The sequence below is a fragment of the Psammomys obesus genome, unplaced genomic scaffold (assembly GCF_907164565.1).
Source record: "Psammomys obesus unplaced genomic scaffold, mPsaObe1.curated_primary_1811, whole genome shotgun sequence".
Classification (NCBI taxonomy): Eukaryota; Metazoa; Chordata; class Mammalia; order Rodentia; family Muridae; genus Psammomys; species Psammomys obesus.
In genome coordinates, this window is record NW_026596356.1 from 973,116 (window position 1) to 992,714 (window position 19,599).

The 19,599-nt window shown below is 41.2% G+C and overlaps 2 protein-coding genes across 2 annotated transcripts; both read left to right on the forward strand.

Moving 5' to 3' along the window:
• The first annotated feature begins 1,399 nt into the window (after positions 1-1,399).
• Positions 1,400-2,323, forward strand: LOC129669267 (olfactory receptor 2AG1-like). Its single transcript, XM_055597430.1, has one exon. The coding sequence runs from the start codon at positions 1,400-1,402 to the stop codon at positions 2,321-2,323; it is 924 nt and encodes a 307-aa protein (XP_055453405.1).
• Positions 2,324-18,014: 15,691 nt separating this feature from the next.
• On the forward strand, positions 18,015-18,869 carry LOC129669266 (olfactory receptor 2AG2-like). The gene has a single exon (XM_055597429.1). The coding sequence runs from the start codon at positions 18,015-18,017 to the stop codon at positions 18,867-18,869; it is 855 nt and encodes a 284-aa protein (XP_055453404.1).
• The last annotated feature ends 730 nt before the right edge of the window (positions 18,870-19,599 follow it).

Sequence of the window (19,599 nt, forward strand, 5' to 3'; positions counted from 1 at the left end):
AGCTAGGCTTCTCACCAGCTGAGGTAAGGATTTTATTTTTCCCCTATTGAAATGTGTAGCCTCTAGGCGTGGCTAATCAAAAAACAAAATCCAAAGCTAAACCTAAGAACTCTAGCTACTTTGCCAAATTTGCTAGATCTTTGGCCCCTGTTGCTCTTCCATAGCTTTTAAGTGTTATGGTACTAATGGCCCCAGAAAAGTGAAAGGAGACTAGTGAAATACACACACACATACACATACATGCCAAGCCATGTCTGAATGATCAGTAGAAGGGAGCTTGGCTCTTACACCGTTAGCTTCACGCTCTGAATTGGCCTTAGTGTTCCTGTGGCATGCAGGTCACAGGCTCCTGCGGATCTCACAGCCCTGACCCTGCTGGCTCCACCATAAAATTGGAAACCATGTACCAACAGCATTTTCCCAAAGACAGACATTGTCCTCCTCATCCCTGTATCTATACGGTACAATTACTCCGGTTTGGCAGAAGGAAATTGGCACATCAGGGTCAAAGGCTGTATTGGTGTAGGATTATTGAGAAATAGCATAATACAAAATAGCCATTCTTTAGTTTAATCATTTCTTTCTAGAAAAAAGAAACAAACTAGTTTTCTAATGAAGGATCTTATATGTTATATTTCTGTGTCTTTACAGCTATACAACAACTTCATAAAAACAATGTTCAAGTTAATTCCAAAGTTTAACTCTAATAGTAACTTTTTTTAAAGTTTGCTGTTCTAACTTTTATTGTATTTTGTTTTTTATTTTTATTATTATCATTTATTACAATTTATTCAGTTTGTGTCCCAGCTGCACCTTTCTCCTTCATCTCCTCCCAATCCCACCCCCCCCATATGCAACACATTTTTAAACACAATAGAGAGCTGGCATGTATGTCTGTGGCTCATGGAGAATGTGGGGACTGAGCAAGAGAGATAAATAATACGGAAAAGTGAAATTTCCAATGTGATTAACTGCAAACAAATGTAGACTGATGAAAATGTGGGAAATGAGCCTTAAAACAGGTATATATGAGCAACACACACGTAGACTGAGTATATGTGTGTGCATACATGCATGTGTGTGTATGCACACACACATATGTAACAATAATAGTTAAATAGTAAGAGGCCACGAATTTGAAAAGAAGTAGAGGACTTGCAAGGAGGATGGGGAGATGGAATGGGAGTAAATAAAATACTCATGTCTGAAATCTCAAAAAATATTTAAAAAGCATGAAAAAGAATGAGAAATTTGAAAATCAAGAAGTAAAGCTATTCACTAGTAAAAATATATGAAGTCATGTTGGACACCCTGACGGACTTCTAATGTCACAAATTCAGGTCCATTGTAGCACAAGTTCACTGAGCCATCTGATTCTAGGCGGCTGAGACCACACAGAATGGAGCTCTGGAACTCCACCTTGGTAAGTGGGTTCATCTTGAAGGGGATTCTGGATGATAGTGGTTTTCCTGAACTGCTCTGTGCCACATTCACAGCCCTGTACTTTTTAGCTCTGACCAGCAATGGACTGCTGCTCCTGGTCATCACCATGGATGCCCGACTCCACGTGCCCATGTATCTCCTACTCGGGCAGCTCTCTCTCATGGACCTCCTGCTCACATCAGTTATCACTCCCAAAGCTGCTGTAGATTTTCTGCTCAAAGATAACACTATCTCTTTTGGGGGCTGTGCCCTTCAGATGTTTCTTGAACTGGCACTGGGTACTGCAGAGGACCTTCTTCTGGCCTTTATGGCCTATGACAGGTATGTAGCCATTTGTCAACCTCTGAACTACACAATCCTAATGAGTCACAAAGTCTGCTGGCTTATGATAGCCACATCCTGGATCCTGGCATCCCTCAGTGCTCTAGGATATAGCATCTACACCATGCAATATCCCTTCTGCAAATCCCGCCAGATCAACCACCTGTTCTGTGAGATCCCTCCACTGCTGAAGCTGGCCTGTGCAGACACCTCCACATATGAGCTCATGGTTTATTTGATGGGTGTGACTGTTCTGATTCTCCCTCTTGCTGCCATCCTGGCCTCCTACTCAGTAATCCTGTTCACTGTGTTAAACATGCCCTCAAATGAGGGCAGGAAGAAAGCCCTTGTCACCTGCTCTTCCCACCTGACTGTGGTTGGCATGTGGTATGGGGGTGCTTCCTTCATGTATATCCTGCCTAGTGCCTTCCACAGCCCCAAGCAAGACAATATCAGCTCAGTTTTCTACACAATTGTCACCCCAGCTCTGAATCCCCTCATCTACAGCCTGAGGAATAAGGAGGTCACTGGTGCCTTAAGGAGAGTCCTGGGGAAATGATTGTCAACATAGCCCAAACTCTAGGTAGTTCTAATAGTTACCATCTAAACTTAATTCTTTTAGAAAGTCAGAATTCTAGTGTGAATGAAATGTTCCTGCTAAATCCTAGAGTAAATAGTATGTTCTTTTGGTACAGAAGCATGAGAAGGAAAGAAAGCATGGGATTCTTTGTAAATCGTTTCAGGAGATATTAGACAGTCTGGTGCTTAGTCACATATGGACACAAAGACCAGAGCCATGTCCAGGTGGTTAATGTCATTTAGATGCTCTAAAGTAATTTTCCACTGGAAAATTAAAAATGACTTTTAAAGGTACTGAAGAGCAATTACGGTAAGTGAGAATCATGATATGTTTTCAAGTGTGTGATTCAGACATCAATGGGAGATTTTTTGAGTTTATATATACATGCATACATACATTGACCTCAGTTAGTTTTGTGGATTTTGAATTAGCATCAGCCTTTGAGATGATTTGACAGATGCCATCCACTACATTGTGTGTGTTACACATTTTTTTTTCTTCATTTTATCTTCAGTGATAGGAACCGATCTGAACATTTACACTTCTAGACTATGAGTAATACAGTCTCACAGGCTGAATAAGGCAGTGCTTTTTCAGCGTTTTTCTAACATGCCTTGAAATATCACAAAAGCTGCTTGGGGTCCATATGTTTGATACATGTTTCTGACTTTAACGTCATGCAACGTGTACATGTGTAAAAGCATCCCTGCTTCCTCACGAATACGGGTAATTCCCGTAGCTTTGTATTGGTTACACGCCTGGTTAGAATTACCACCCTTTAGAAATGACAACAGACCCTGCTCTGGACATGGGGTGAGGGGCGCTTACTCAGTGATGTGGAAGTGTTAGTGAGTGTAGCCTCTGTGGAAGTCAGTCTAGACATTTCTCCATAACTAGACATGGAACTCACACGTGACCCACTTATGGTTCTTCTGGGCATATGCCTAATGGATGCTACATCCTACCACAAAGACTCTTGAAAATTTATATTCACTGACACTTTTTTTTTCCACAATAACTAGGAAATGGAATCACTGTAGCTATCCATTAATGGGTGGTTGGATAATGAAAAACTTGGTACCTATACACCACAGAAGTTTGTTAAACTGTGAAGAAAAAAAAACTGAAATAATAAAAATTGTAGTTTAAATTGATGGAACTGTAAAACAATTATGCCAAATGTGGTAACCCAGACACAGAAAGACAAAGACTGTGTATTCTCTTTTATGTGTGGATCCTAGCTCTACATCCTTAGTTCATGTGTTTAACCTAGAGAATTTGTAGAGCCAGGATATTAGAAAAGGGAGCATTGGGAGACATGCCTTCAGGAACCAGGGTGGGAAGATCATAGGGATATGAAGGTCTAGAGATAGGACATTGGAGGGAGGAAGGTGTAAGCAGAATGGGGGTAGGGAGATGAAGGTGGCAGGTGGCAGTGAAGATAAAAGGTGTATAAAAAGTGTGGAAGCCTAATGGCTTGTAATTCAATTAAAAACAGACTTTATAAAAGATTTTGAATGGACACATAAGTTGAAACTGAAAGCCTCGCAGGAAGAAACAGTGTAAGATATTTTCTTGTTAATTTAAGATTCTGTACAATGGTGGGTTATGTCGCACTTTTGAAAACTGAGTAATTATTTCATGTTCATTTAAACAAAGGGCAAACTTATAGCTACTTCATTTATAACACCAAATGAAGTTATTTTTGAGTTCCTATCATAAAAATTGAAAATAGAACAGTGCTTGCCAGATCCTGGGGAAAGTTGATGGCGAGGGACAGGATCAGGAAGTATATTGATAATTACAGATGGATACAGAGTTATAGTTAGGTAGCAGCAGCAGCTTCTGAAGAAATGTTGCGCAGTAGAGCAACGATACATCAAAATAATGTATAGGGCTTTTAAAACCCAAAAGACAGGATTTTGAAAGTTTTCACTATACATTAATAATAAATATTTGAGAGAGCGTAAGTATTTAATCTGATTTTAAGGTTATTCAAATGGATAATTATATGAAGCGTAACACAGAACAAAATTCACTCATATAATATTATGCATTTTATATAGTAGATAAAGTGAGTAAAGATTTTTTTTAAATCAATAGAAGTCAGTGTACTAGAAATGATCAATATTCCTGTGAAATCCAGAGACATTTAGTGGATATTCTTTCAGTTTTTTACACAGGCACTCATTGTGTTGAGTGTTCATGTAATAGTTTGCTTTGCATGATGGCACACAGGGATGTTTTCCTCCTTATTGTATGTATGGTGGCCTCACAGCAATGGTGGAGAGACTCGAGTCTGATGAAAGAACACAAGAGATGGAATTCACTGCATCTTACTCTCCTGTTTAACTCCGACTGTGAATGTAACCTTACTGAAAAAAGGTTTGAAAGCTATGAGTTCCCAGTAATAAAACACCTTTTTCAAAATATTGTTGCGAGGACTGAGAGAATATGTATAAATACTTTTAGGTAGACATGTGGAATGTAATGATCACAAAATTGACCTGGAAATTGTAAATTGTAGTATATAACATCAGTCAAGTATTCTTAACGTAACTAGCTGTATTATCACTATTAAATATATAATTATGTTTTATGTGTGTGTGTTTGTATCTGTTCATCTTAATAAAATATGCCATTCTAACTAATCTTTTCATTGGGAAATTTCTAATACATAGAGCTATGTAAGTTTAAGTTAAAATTAACTGCATATTCCTTATAACAAAAGAAAAAATGTTTTTCTAAAGATGCTAGACATTTTGAATTTAATTTTACATAGAAGTTTTTACTAATATATTCATTAAATATTTAAATTTCTTAATTTACTATGCATAATGTATATTTTTCTCATTTATATTTTTACAACTTTAAGATTGAAGAAGCAATATTAACTTATAGCTATAGTACTAAATTCTCTTAAATTTGTCATTTAACTTTTATTCCTATGAAAGGAATTTCTTTTTCTGTTTTTAATTTATTTTAATTTATTACAATTTATTCACTTTGTATCCCAGTTGTAGTCACCTCCCTCATCCCCTCCCAATACTACCCTCCCTCCCTCTTCTCCTCCCATGTCCCTCTCCAAGTCCACTGATAGGAGAGATCCTCCTCCCCTTCCATCTGACCTTAGCCTATCAGGCCTCACCAGGACTGGCTGCATTGTCTTCCTCTGTGGCCTGGTAAGGCTGCTCTCCCCTCAGGGGGAGGTGATCAAAGAGCCAGCCAGTGAGTTCATGTCAGAGACAGCCCCTGCTCCCCTTATTAGGGTACCCACTTGTACACTGAGCTGCCCTGGGCTACATCTGAGCAGGGGTTTGAGGGTATCTCCATGCATGGTTCTTGGTTGGAGTATCAGTCTCAGAAAAGACCTCTTTGCTCAGATTTTTTGGTTCTGTTGGTCTTCTTGTGAAGCTCCTGTTCCCTCCAGGTCTTTCTGTCTTCTCTTTATTTCATGAGATTCCATGCACTCTGCCCAAAGTTTGGCTATGGGTCTCAGCATCTGCTTTGATACCATGCTAAGTAGAGTCTTTCAGAGGCCCTCTGTGTTCGACTTCTGTCCTGTTCCCTGTTTTCTTCCTCTTCTGATGTTTATCCCATTTGCCTTTCTGAATGAGATTGAGCATTTTACACAGAGTCCTATGAAAGGAAATTTTTAAACAAGAAAAAATTTCAAGAATGATGTATTTTCTTCTAATGATATTTTGCTTTAGAATATAATTTTCAATGATTTACTTAGAAAGAAATTTTTGTATTTTATAGAGTTTTACAATTTATTTTGCAATTTACATTTCTTGTTGTAACTTAATTTATATACTTATAGTTTAATCTGATGTGTAAAAATGGTAAGAATGGGGTAAAGATATTGTTCAGTGGTTAAGAGCACCTGGTCCTGAGGACCCGTGTTCTGTTTCCAGCACCTCAGGGCAGCTCACAGTGAGGTAACTCCAGTTGTAAGGCGTTCTGTGCCCTCATCTGTCCTTTCTGAGCATCAGGCATGCAGACAGTGCTCATGCATACATTCTGGAAAACAGTTGTAAAATAAAAATAAATCTTTTAAAAAATGATGGGGCTTCATATTTTCCTTCGGTTTTTACTTTCTTCTTAGTCTTATTTGTAAATAAGTTTTCCATTTCCCATTAATTCGTCTCAGTTCTTTCTTCAGTTTGTGTTCTCTTGAACACCTCCTGAAGGACAGGAGCACATTTTAGAAGGAGCCTCCACAGCTCTAGAATCATCCTCCTCTTCCTTCGGTCCCCCCTCCCCCAGCCTTTGTGGGTTTTTGTTTGTTTGTTTGTTTCTCTGAGACAGGGTTTCATGTGTATCCCTGGCTGTACTGGAACTCACAGCCTGTAGACCAGCCTGGCCTCGAACTCACAGAGATCTGCCTGCCTTTGCCTCCCAAGTGCTAGGATTAAAAGTGTGCCCCACCAATATTATTTGGGAATTTCACATTATGCACCACAGTCATACTCACCCACTCCTCCCTGGCCTTCCCACATTTGTAACCTCCTCCTGAAAAAAATGTCCAATTTTTGTTGCTTATATAATCACTGGAGCATGGTCAAACTCTCAGGGGCCTGACCCACCTACACCCCTGCCCGAAGCCATCAGTTGTGGATGCTACACTTTAGCGTTCTTATCCCAATTTAAAAAAGTTTTCTTCAATGGCTTCCTGTCCAGGCTGTTCCTTTTTCATAGAGATATTTTCCTTTTTTTTTTAATTCTTTATTAATTACACTTTATTCACTTTGTACCCCCCCTGTGGTTCCCTCCCTTCCCTTCCTTCTGATCCTAGTCAATTAGGTCTCATCAGGAGTGGCTGCCTTGTCCTCTTCTGTGGCCTGGTAAGGCTGCTTTCCCCTCAGGGGGAGGTAATTAAAGATCAGGCCAATCAGTTCATGTCTTAGACAGTCCCTGTTCCTATTACAATGGAACTCACTTGAATACTGAGCTGCTATGGACTACATCTGTGCAGGGGTCTTAGGTTATCTCCATGCATAGTCTTTGGTTGGAGTATCAGACTCAGAAAAGACCCCTCTGCTCAGATTTTTTGGTTCTGTTGCTCTCCTTGTGGAATTCCTGTCCACTCCAGATCTTAACTCTTTCCCACTTCTTTCATAAGATTCCCTGTACTCTGCCCAAAGGTTGCCCATAAGTCTCAGCATCTGCTTTGATAGTCTGCAGGGCAGAGCCTTTCAGAGGTCCTCTGTGTCAGGCTCCTGACTTGTTCCCTCTTTTCTCCTTCTTCTGATGTCCATCCTCTTTGCCTTTCTTGATAGGAATTGAGCATTTTAGCAAGAGTCCTCCCTCTTGATTAGTTTTGTTAGGTGTACAGATTTTAGTAGGTTTATCCTATATTATGTCTATATGAGTGAGTATATACCATGTGTGTCTTTCTGCTTCTGGGATAGCTCACTTAGGATGATCTTTTCCAGATCCCACCATTTACCTGCAAATTTCACGATTCCCTTGTTTTTTTTTATTGTTGAGTAGTATTCCATTGTGTAGATGTACCACAATTTCTGTATCCATTCCTCCACTGAGGGGAATCTAGGCTGTTTCCAGCTTCTGGCTATTACAAATAAGGCTGCTACAAACATGGTTGAGCAAATGTCCTTATTGTGTACTTGAGCCTCTTTTGGTTATATGCCTAGGAGTGGTATAGCTGGATCTTGAGGAAGCGCTATTCCTAGTTGTCTGAGAATGTGCCAGATTGCTTTCCAGAGTGGTTGTACAAGTTTACATTCCCACCAGCAGTGGAGGGGGGTTCCCCTTTCTCCACAACCTCTCCAGCATGTGTTGTCTCTTGAGTTTTTGATCTTAGCCATTCTGATGGGTGTAAGGTGAAATCTTAGGGTCATTTTCATTTTCATTTCCCTGATGGCTAATGAGGTTGAGCATTTCTTTAAGTGTTTTCTGCCATTTGATATTCCTCTATTGAGAATTCTCTGTTTAGCTCTGTACTCTATTTTTTAATTGGATTACTTGATTTGTTGCTGTTTAACTTCTTGAGTTCTTTATATAAACTGGATATTAGTCCTCTGTCAGTTATAGGGTTGGTGAAGATCCTTTCCCAGTCTGTAGGCTGTCATTTTGTTCCTATAAGGGTGTCCTTTGCTTTACAGAAGCTTTTCAATTTCATCAGGTCCCACTTATTGATTGTTGATCTTAGAGCCTGTGCTGTTGGTGTTCTGTTCAGGAAGTTGTCTCCTGTGCCAATGAGTTCAAGGTTCTTCCCTACTTTTTCTTTTAAGCAGTTTAATGTGTCTGGTTTTATGTTGAGGTCTTTGATCCACTTGGACTTTAGTTTTGTGCAGGGTGATAAGTATGGATCTTTTTGCCTTTTTCTACATGTAGATATCCAGTTAGACCAGCACCATTTGTTGAAGATGCTATCTTTTTTCCATTGTATGATTTTAGCATCTTTGCCAAAAATCAGGTGTCCATAAGTGTGGATTTATGTCAGCGTCTTCTATTTGATTCCATTGATCCACCAGTCTGTTTCTAAGCCAGTACCATGCAGTTCTTAATATTGTTGCTCTATAGTACTGCTTGAGATCAGGGATAGAGATACCTCCTGAAGATCTTTTACTATAGAGATTCTCGGTTTCTTGTTGTGAGAATTTTTCTTTCAAGGTCTGTAAGGAATCGTGTTGGTAATTTGATGGGAATTGCATTGAATCTGTAGATTGCTTTTGGTAAAATGGCCATTTTTACTATATTAATCCTGCCAAGCCATGAGCATGGGAGATCTTTCCATCTTCTGATATCTCCTTCTAATTCTTTCTTCAGAGACTGGACATTTTTTCCTTACAAGTCTTTGACTTGCTTGGTTAGGTTCACACCAAGGTACTTTATGTCCTTTGTGGCTATTGTGAAGGGTGTTGTTTCCCTAATTTCTTTCTCGGCCCTTTTGTCTTTTGTATACAGGAGGGCTACTGATTTTTTTGAGTTAATTTTGTATCTAGCCACTTTGCCGAAGGTGTTAATCAGCGCTAGGAGTTCCCTGGTAGAATTTTTGGGGTCACTCAGGTATACTATCCTATCATCTGCAAACAGTGATACTTTGACTTCTTCCTTTCCAATTTGTATCCTCTTGATCTCCTTCAATTTTCTTACTGCTCTAGCATGGACTTCAAGAACAATGTTGAAGAGATATGGAGAGAGTGGGCAGCCTTGCCTTGTCCCTGATTTCAGTGGGATTGATTTAAGTTTCTCTCCATTGAGTTTGATATTGGCTCTAGCCTTGCTGTATATTGCCTTTACTATGTTCAGGTATGTGCTTTTTTATCCCTTATCTCTCCAAGACTTTAAACATGAATGAATGTTGGATTTTGTCAAATGCCTCTTCAGCATCTAAGGAGATGATCATGTGGTTTTTCTCCTTCAGTTTGTTTATGCAGTGGATCGCATTGATGGATTTCCATATATTGAACCACTCCTGCATGCCTGGGATGAAGCCTACTTGGTCATAGTGGATGATATCTTTGATGTGTTCTTGGATTCGGTTTGCAAGTATTTTGCTGCAACAGATTGTTGGGTCTTGTTTATGCATCCATTCTATTAGTCTGTGTGTTTTTATTGAAGAATTGAGTCCATTGATGTTGAGGGAGATTAATGACCAGTGGCTGTTAGATCCTTTGATATTGATGTTGGCTATGGTAGTGTGTTTTTGTGTTTGGCTACTTTTTGTTTTGCTGTAGTGAGGTTATTTATTTCCTGTGTTTTCTTGAAAGTAGTCAGTTTTCTTGGGTTTTATTTTTCCTTCTAGTGTCTTCTGTAACACTGGATTTGTGTGTAGGTATTGCTGAAATTTGTTTTTGTCATTGAATATCTTGTTTTCTCCGTCTATGAAGACTGCGAGTTTTGCTGGGTACAGTAGCCTAGGCTGACATCTGTGTTCTCTTAGGGTCTGCATGATATCCATCTAGCCTCTTCTGGCTTTCATAGTTTCTGTTGAGAAGTCAGGTGTGATTCTGACGGGTTTGCCATTATATGTTACTTGGCCTTTAACCCTTGCAGCTTTTCATAATTTTTCTTTGTTCTGTATACTTACTGTTTTGATTATTATGTGGCGGGAAGATTTTTTTTCTGGTCTAATTTATTAGGTGTTCTGTAGGCCTCTTGTATTCTTATAGGCCTCCCCTTTAAGTTGGGGAAATTTTCTTCAATGATTTTGTTGAAAATATTTTTCTGGGCCTTGGAGGAGGGAATCTTTTTTTCCCCTCTATTCCTATTGTTCTCAGGTTTTGTCTTTTTATGTTGTCTTGGATTTCTTGGATGGTTTGTGTCAGGAATTTTATACATTTATTATTTTCTTTGATGGATACATCGATTTCTTCCATTGTATCTTCCACACCTGAGATTCTTTCTTCCATCTCTTGTAGTCTGTTGGTTATGCTTACCTCTGTAGTTCCTGTTTTTTTTTCCTAGGTTCTCCCTCTCCATGATTTCCTCCATTTGTCTTTTCTTTAATTTTTCCAATTCTATCTTCAGATCTTGAACTGTTTTGTTGATTTCTTTCACCTTCTGACTGTATTTTCCTGTATTTAAATTCTGACTGAATTTTCCCTTCAATTCCTTCAGCTGTTTGTTTGAACATTCCTCTGTTTCTTTTATTTCTTTTAGTGATTTAATCATTTCCTCTCTGGATGCCACAAACTGTTTGGCTGCATCTTCCTGTATTTCTTTATGGATGGCCATAATCTGTTTTATTATATCTCCCCCTAATTCTTTATGCATTTTATTTGCTTCCTCCATTAACCTCTTCATAAGCATAGATGTCTTCTTCTTGAATTTCACTTATATTAGGGTGTCCAGGGCTACTTGTTCCTGGATAACTGGGTTCTGGGGATGCCATATTGCTTTGCCTTTGGTTGGTTGTGCTTTTTTGCTGGCCCCTACCCATCTCTCTGTCTCAGGTGTTGTTTGTTATTTTCTGGTGCCTGCTGGGTCCTGGGATGGGGAGAATCCACTTGGCGGTGTTCTGAAGTTCTCTTCTGCTTTTTTGTTATGGTCAACTGAATGGTGGTGCTTCTCAGAAATAGTCACAGTTCACTTCTGGTGTATGGACCTGTGTGGTAACTGTGGTGTTCTGGAAGGCTTTCCTCTCATCAGGAGAGGTCCTGGTGATGGCTGCCCTGCTGCTGGATTTCTTGCTCTGAATTTAGTGAGCAGCAGCTGTTGCTCTTAAGGTGTAATTGTTGGGTGCAGCCCTCTTGAAGAACCAGGGATTCCCACAGTTTTGTCTGTTTATCTAGAGATAACTGGTTGATCCTTGGCGCAGTATCTGAGGGCTGCTGTAATGGCTCTTGGCTTTTGTAGGTCTGAGGATGCAGCTCTGTGCCCCAGTGCCTTAGCGTTCTCAACAATGGCGGGTGAGCACAGAGCTCCTGCCTGCAGTAGAAGGCTAGAGCCTAGAGTCTGCGTGAATCCAGAAAGTCTTTTGGAGCTGGGTGTCCTGAGAGTTGGACCTGATGATCCCCCCACTGTGGGTTTTTTCCTGACAGGGACACCCAGTCTTTGCTTTGGGGACTGCTGTTCTGTCTGTGATGGTGAGTAGAACCTGCAGGCACAGACTTATGTGGCTCTGCCTTTCTGGGGATTGGGTGCCTGGGCATCTGCCAAAAGTGGATAATTTTTCTGGAGACCTTTTCGGGGTGGTGGTATCGGCTGAGTGCTCTGAGATCAGACCAGCCATTCTCCTCCCTGTGGGTTTGTACCTGACAAAGAAACTCTCTGGTGCCCTGGGGTCCACAGTGATATCTGGGGCAGCAAGTCAGGCATGCAGGCAGGACTCTGTGCCAATGCCTGCGTCCCTGGTTCTGGCTCTGGGTGCCCACGGAACCCCGGGTGCCCACGGGTGCCCCTGGGTGCCCATGGGGCCCCTGGGTGCCCACGGAACCCCGGGTGCCCACGGGGCCCCTGGGTGCCCACGGAACCCCGGGTCTTTTCCAGGAAATGTCTGGGTGACCTAAGGTTGGTCCCAATCGTTTCCTGCACCGTGGGGTTGTCTCTCTACTGGAAATCTCAGTCTCTGATGTTGTGGTGCCCACAGCTCAGTCTGGGACAGTGACCAGATCGTGCTGGCGTGTGTCTCTGGGCTGGCGACCAAGTGCCTGGTGGAACCAGGATCTCTTCCGCGGTTTAGCCTGGTGAGTTAAAGCTGATTGAATCCCCCACCACGGGGTATCCTCTCACCTGGGAAACACAATCACTTGTGTTTTAGGGCCTCGAGTACTGACTGCTGGTCACTGTGCCGATCCTGCTGTGCTGATGGTCAGAACAAGAGTCGTCCCGGTGCTGCTATCTTGCTCAATCCCCATCGAGATATATATTTTTAAAGATGTATTTATTGCTGAGTAGTATTCTATTGTGAAAAGTACCACAATTTCTGTATCCATTCCTCTTTTGATGGAGTTTGGGTTGTTTCCAGGTTCTGGCTATTATGAATAAGGCTGCTACAAACATGGTTGAGCAAATGTCCTTGTTGTGTACTTGAGCATCTTTTGGATATATGTGTAGGAGTGGTATGGCTGGATCTTGCAGAAGTGTTATTCCTAATTGTCTGAGAAAGCGCTTGATTTTCTGCTTGGATGTAGCCCATGGTAGCTCAGTATCCAAGTGGGTACGCTAGTAAGTGGAACAGGGACTATTTCTGACATGAACTCAATGGCTGCCTCTGTGACCTCCCTCCCCACCCCCAACTGAGGGAGAAGCAGCCCTGCTAGGCCACAGAGAAGGACTTTGCAGCCAGGCCTGAAGATACCTGATAAGCTAGGGTCAGATGAAAGGGGAGGAGGTCCTCTCCTATCAGTGGGCTTGGAAAGGGGTAGGGAGAAGATGAGGGAGGGAGGGTGGGATTGGGAAAGAATGAGGGAGCGGGATACAGCTGCAATACAAAGTTAATAAACTGTAACTAATATTAAAAAATAAAAATTACAAAAAATAAAATAAAATACCATTCCTGCAAAAAAAAAAAAAAAGAAAGAAAGAAAAAGAAAAAAAAAAGATGTATTTATTATGTGTAGTGTTCTGCCTGCATGTACACCTTCATGCCAGAAGAGGGCACCAGACCTCATCCTAGATGGCTGTGAGCTCTGGGTATTAAACTCAGGACTGTTGGAAGAGCCAGTGTTCTTAACCTCTGAGCCATTATTTCTCCAGCCCCACATGAAGATATTTAATCCTATTGTCTGCAGTGTTAAAACTCAGTGGCAATATGATCACGAGTATATTCAGATTTTAAATTTTCATTGCAGGCATTTTTACAATGTGCAGCCTGGCCTACCAGAACAATGTATTCTGGGGTAATTCCTAAACCCACCAACACTCTTTATATATATAAGATATATATGTATATATGCATGTATGCCATTGTCACAACTTTGCTTTCATTCTGTGACCTTGTTTCACATTTAATTTAAGAACCTTCAACCACACACCCACTTCCTTGTTCCAAAGCTCCTACCTACCTGCATCTATCTATACCTAAACAGCCTAATGTAATTTTATTCATGCCAACTGTTTACCAACTGCTAACTGCCACTAGAACCCTGGCTCCCAATTTCACTGTTTTTCCTCAAATTTTGTTTACATTTCTTCCTGGAATGGTTTCTTCCATTGTTCTGTGTTATAATACTGATTTCCCCATCACATATAAGCCCCACCCCACATTCCATCCCTTTCTCTTATTGAAACTCTTGTTCAGGACCCTAGGGAAGATATTCAATCCTCATTCAGAAAGGCAAATGAGATAGACACCAGAAGAGGGAGAAAAGAGGGAACAGGACAGGAGCCTACCACAGAGAGCCTCTGACAGACTATCCAGCAGAGTATTAAGCAGATGCTGAGACTCATAGCCAAACTCTGGGCAGAGTGCGGAGAATCTTATGAAATAAGGGGGAAATAGAAGGACCTGGAGGAGACAGGAGCTCCACAAGGAGACCAACATAACCAAAAAATCTGGGCTCAGGGGTCTTTGCAGAGACTGATACTCCAACCAAGGACCATGCATGGAGATACGCTTGCTCAGGTGTACCCCATGGCAGCTCAGTGTCCAAGTGGGTACCCTAATAAGGGGAGCAGTGGCTGTCTCTGAAATTAACTCAGTGGCTGACTCTTAGATCACCTCCCCCTGAGGGGAGGCCAGTCTTACCAGGCCACAGAGGAAGATAATGCAGCCAGTCCTGTTGAGACCTGATAGGCTAAGGTCAAATGAAAGGGGAGGAGGACCTCCCATATCTTGGGACGAGGGAAGGAGCATAGGGAGAGAAGAAGGAGGGAAGGTGGACTGGGAGGAGACAAGGGAGGGGGCCACAGCTGAGATACAAAGTGAATTAACTGTAACTAATAAAAAACAAATAAATAAAAAGAAAAAAAACTAAACGTACAAACAAGTATATTTCCTTTTCCCTTTTTGAAAATTATATTCTATACTTAAAACAAAAAGTTCAAAGTAATTTACATCTCTGTATCGATTAGAATTATAGTCAGTTTTAATAAAAAGTAAAACAACAACAACAAAAAACACAACCAAACAAACCAAATACCCCTGTGGAAGGTTCCTGTTCTCCAACTTCTGATGTCTATCCTGTTTGCCCTTCTGAGTGAAGTTTCAGCCTCTTCCCTAGGGTCCTCTTTGTTGTTTAGCTTCTTTAGGACTATAGATTTTAGTATGTTTATCCTATATTATATGGCTAATATCTACTTATGAGTGAGTATATACCCTGTGTCTTTCTGCTTCAGGGATACCTCACTCAGGATGATCTTTTCTAGTTCCCACCATTAGCCTGCAAATTTCATGATTTCCTTGTTTTTAATTGCTGATAGAAAGACCTGGAGGGTCAGTAACTCCACAAGGAGACCAACAGAGCCAAAAATCCTGGGCCTAGGGGTGCCGCAAATACTCAAACCAAGGACCATGCATGGAGAGGACCTAGACCCCATGCTCAGTTTTCAAGTGGGTTCCCTGGTAAGGACAGCAGGGGCTGTCTCTAACATAAACTCAGTGTCTGGCTCTTTGATTACCTCCCCTTGGGGGGTTGCAGCCTTGCCAGGCTGCAGAGGGAAATGATGCAGCCAGCCCTGATGAGACTTGATAGGGCAGGGTCAGCTGGAAGGGGAGGAGGATCTCACCTATCAAAGTGAATAAATTGTCATAAATAAATAAATAAATTATTTAAAAAGAAAACCCAAAAATTATGAAAAGGAAAACAAAAGAACATAAAATCTGAATTCTTTAGAGCTCATGCATTCAAATTTTAAATCTCCTGTCCTGCAAGTGTTCATGATATAATATGACAGCCCTTGCCAGGGAGCTTCCCATGTGAAGAGGTGGTACCAGGGGCCAGCTGAGAAGCAAGCGACCTCTGAGGAGGCCCTGTCGAGTAACTAAGGGTGTCCATCACCCTTGAGGCTCTGCACACCCCACCTGCTTGTGCCTCTTCTCAGGGCTATGACCAGCTTACGAGGAGACGGACAATCAAATGGATAAAGTAAGGTCTTCCTTCTTTGTCCTTCAACGCCTAATTATTGGACCTGTCCGTGGCGTTTCAGTTCTAAATTTCACGTTTCTGCCCTCTCATTCACACACTCCTGTGGGTGTGTGCCTTTGTTGTCAGAGTGTGGAGCTGCTCAGGGTTCTGGGAATGCACATAATCGGTCTCATTACATTATCCTGGAGTGCTCTCACCTGTTTTTTTCTCATCCTCCTTTCCTCAGTCTACTTACCATTAGTCACTCATTTCGCTAATATAGGCTGAAAAACACTGTTTAAACTTTCCCATCTCTTAATTTTCAACTCTAAAAATGTTAGATGCAGGTTTTAACTTGTTGGTTACAGCAATAGCATACATAAAAATTGCACTGTTTCAATAGTAACTGATACCATTATAAAAGTGACATTCTTTGGATGAACTTCCCCCCGTTTTTATTATTAGAATTTGTGAACACCGGGACATATCCATGCCTAATGTTCGCCCCACACACACAATACACATTTCTTCTTCATTGCTATGTTAAGTGTGGCCAGTCATTTAGCTATGTGAGTTCTTTCCCGCATGTGTCATCTGCTTGCGATTCTTTAACCTCTTCTCTGAGAATAGTTCTTGGCAAATAGCTGCAGTACTTACAGTGTGTGTTAGTAAATTGTGCCAGTTCAGTTATTTGTCACATTAAGCTACTTCAACCTTTGAACTGTTGTTTGTGCGTAGCAGTTATTTAAAATGATAAGCTTTGTTGTGAAACCGCCATGCGGGTAGGCCAAGCTTTGCACCACCATTTACAATCTCCCCGCAATGTTGTTCCTGACCTGTTCCATTTCCTGTTGGTCGTCTCTAACTTTCTAAACTGGCCCCTCTTGGAACCCCTGCAGGTCTATGCAGCCAGAAAAGTAAACATAGTTTGTCAAATTTTCTCTTCTGGTCACACCAGATCTATGAAGTCTTGATAGTATTTACCTATCATGTCAGTACTTGGAAAGCCGAGGAAGGTAGATCTCACATTCCAGGAGAAACCCAGGTCTTCAGAATTGGCTAAGTGACAGCAGATATCAGGAAAGCAAGCCAGGACACAATCCCAAGAGGATTCGTTAACTTACTACTTGCTAGGCCAACATTTCCAAGGGGGACTTCTCAGCTGGGAGATAAGTCCCTCTGAAGATAAGCACAAGAGAAGAAAAAATGAGGAGATCCTGGGATCAAAAGACAGAGTGTTTGTGGGTGAGGCCCTGGGCAACTCTGGGCCTAGAAACAAGTAGATGGAGATCAAAGAAACCCTTTTGTCAACTCGGAATCCCTGTTCCTCATGCAACTTTGATTTTTGCTCTCACACACTAGTAGGATGAAGAAATTTAAACATCAGGATCCAAGAGCAGTTTGAAAAGTGACAAGGAAGCTAGAGGGGCTTCACCCATGTAACTGGTCAAACGGAAGTTGTTTCTAGTAATGCACCGTAGAAGTGACAATAGGAAAGCCAAAATCCTGCTCCATAGAAAGCTAGCCAAAGGCTGTTAATTGCCTGGATGTCCTCACTATTATCTCTACAACACACCTGTAGGTGAGAGGCAGGCACAGAACAGCTCTGATACCTAATGTTTGATGGACTTCTATCACAAACTTAGCACACAAACCAATTAGTCACAGCTTAAGAAATCCACGCCTGCCCTTCCTTTTGGAATGGAACATCCTCTCTTCAAGCAGCCTAAGGGAAGCTGTTGTGGTCAGGTAGCTAGGCTTCTCACCAACTGAGGTAAGGAATTTGACTTTCATTTAATGAAATGTGAAGCCCCGAGCATGTTAAAGCAATCAGCACAGTGCAAAGCAGGCCTGAAAGATTTAAATTATACCACTAGACTCACTTTTGCTTTGGGTTCTATTGCCCTTTGATTCTCACTAGTTTTTTTTTTTAAATATAAATAGATATTCAATTTGGAGTGATAAGGATTCTGTGTTATAGTCTAGAGCTGAGTACCACTTTCCAGTCAATATCAATATCGACATCTAACCTCAGAACTTTTATCAAGTACAATTTAAAGCACAAAATTTGAAAATAAAGAATGAAAGCTGTCTTCTTGCTGGAATCATGCAGGTATATTACAAACTAGAGTCCATACTAACAAAATTTCACCAAGCCATCTTTTTCTAGGCAACCAAAGAAACCTGGCAGAATGGAGTTCAGGAACTCGACCTTGGTAAGTGGGTTCATCTTGTTGGGGATTCTGGATGGCAGTGGCTCTCCTGAACTGCTCTGTGTCACCATCACAGCCCTGTACATGTCAGCTCTGACCAGCAATGGACTGCTGCTCCTGGCCATCACTATGGATGCCTGGCTCCACGTGCCCATGTACCTCCTACTTGGACAGCTGTCTCTCATGGACCTCCTTCTGACATCAGTTATTACTCCCAAGGCAATCATGGTTTTTCTACTCAAAGATAACACCATCTCTTTTGGAGGTTGTGCCCTTCAGATGTTTCTAGAACTGGTACTGGGTGGTGCAGAGGACCTCCTTCTGGCCTTCATGGCCTATGACAGGTATGTAGCCATTTGTCACCCTCTGACCTACATGATCTTTATGAGGCCAAGTGTTTGCTGGCTCATGGTGGCTGCCTCATGGATCCTGGCATCAGTGATGGCCCTAGGATTTACCATCAACACCATGCATTACCCTTTCTGCAAATACCGACAGATCAGACACCTGTTCTGTGAGATCCCTCCCTTGCTAGAGCTGGCTTGTGCAGACACTTCTAGTTATGAACTTGTGTTTTATTTGGTGGGTGTGCTCATGCTAATTCTCCCTCTTACTGCTATCTTTTTCTCTTATGCACAGATTTTGTTCACTGTTCTCCACATGCCCTCCAACAAGGGCAGGAAGAAAGCCCTTGTGACCTGTTCCTCACACATGACTGTTGTGAGCATGTATTTTGGGGCTCTCACGGTCATGTATGTCCTACCCAGTTCCTACCACAATCCAAAGCAAGACAATATCTTCTCTGTTTTCTATACAGTTGTCACCCAGCTCTGAACCCTGTCATCTATAGCCTAAAGAATAAGGGGGTCACTGGGGCTTTGAGGCGAGTCCTAGTAAATACTTGTTGCCATCTCCCTGCACACTCAAGGTAGTTACAATATCTGCTTCCAATTTTAATTTCTCCCCAAATAAGAAGATTTCTGCTATGTAAACCCTGGAAAAAACTGGGCATTAAAAAAATGTGTATCTTTGTTTGAAAAGTATGGCAACAAAACAATCTTTTGAATAACTTTTTGAACATTTGCTTCACAAGGCGTTTGGTAGAATATTATTCACACTGTTTAGAGTTTTTTTTTTTTAACCTTCATTTTCTCATATGGCTGTTTAGATAAAGTTCGAAAGGAAAGTACTCACTGAACCTGAACCCAAACCCTGAGATTTTACATATTAAACTAAGAACTATAGGAAATAATTTCTTTTTTTTTTCTTACCAAGTGAAATGCATGTATTTATTGGTTAATTAGTGACATGAATTTTATTTTATTTTATTATTATTTTTTTACGCATACTTTCTTGGTTTATTGCTTCATAAAACGGTAAAGAGCAGTTGATGCCTGCTCTTCTCCCCTTTTCCGCTTCTCTGTCCTCTTGATAGCAGCCACATTCTTTTTTTATATTGTCAGTGCTAATGTCTACATCTTCTTCAGCCACAATTTCTTTTTTTTTATTTTTATTTTTAGTTACATTTTGTTAACTCTGTGTCCCAGCTGTATCCCGCTCCCTC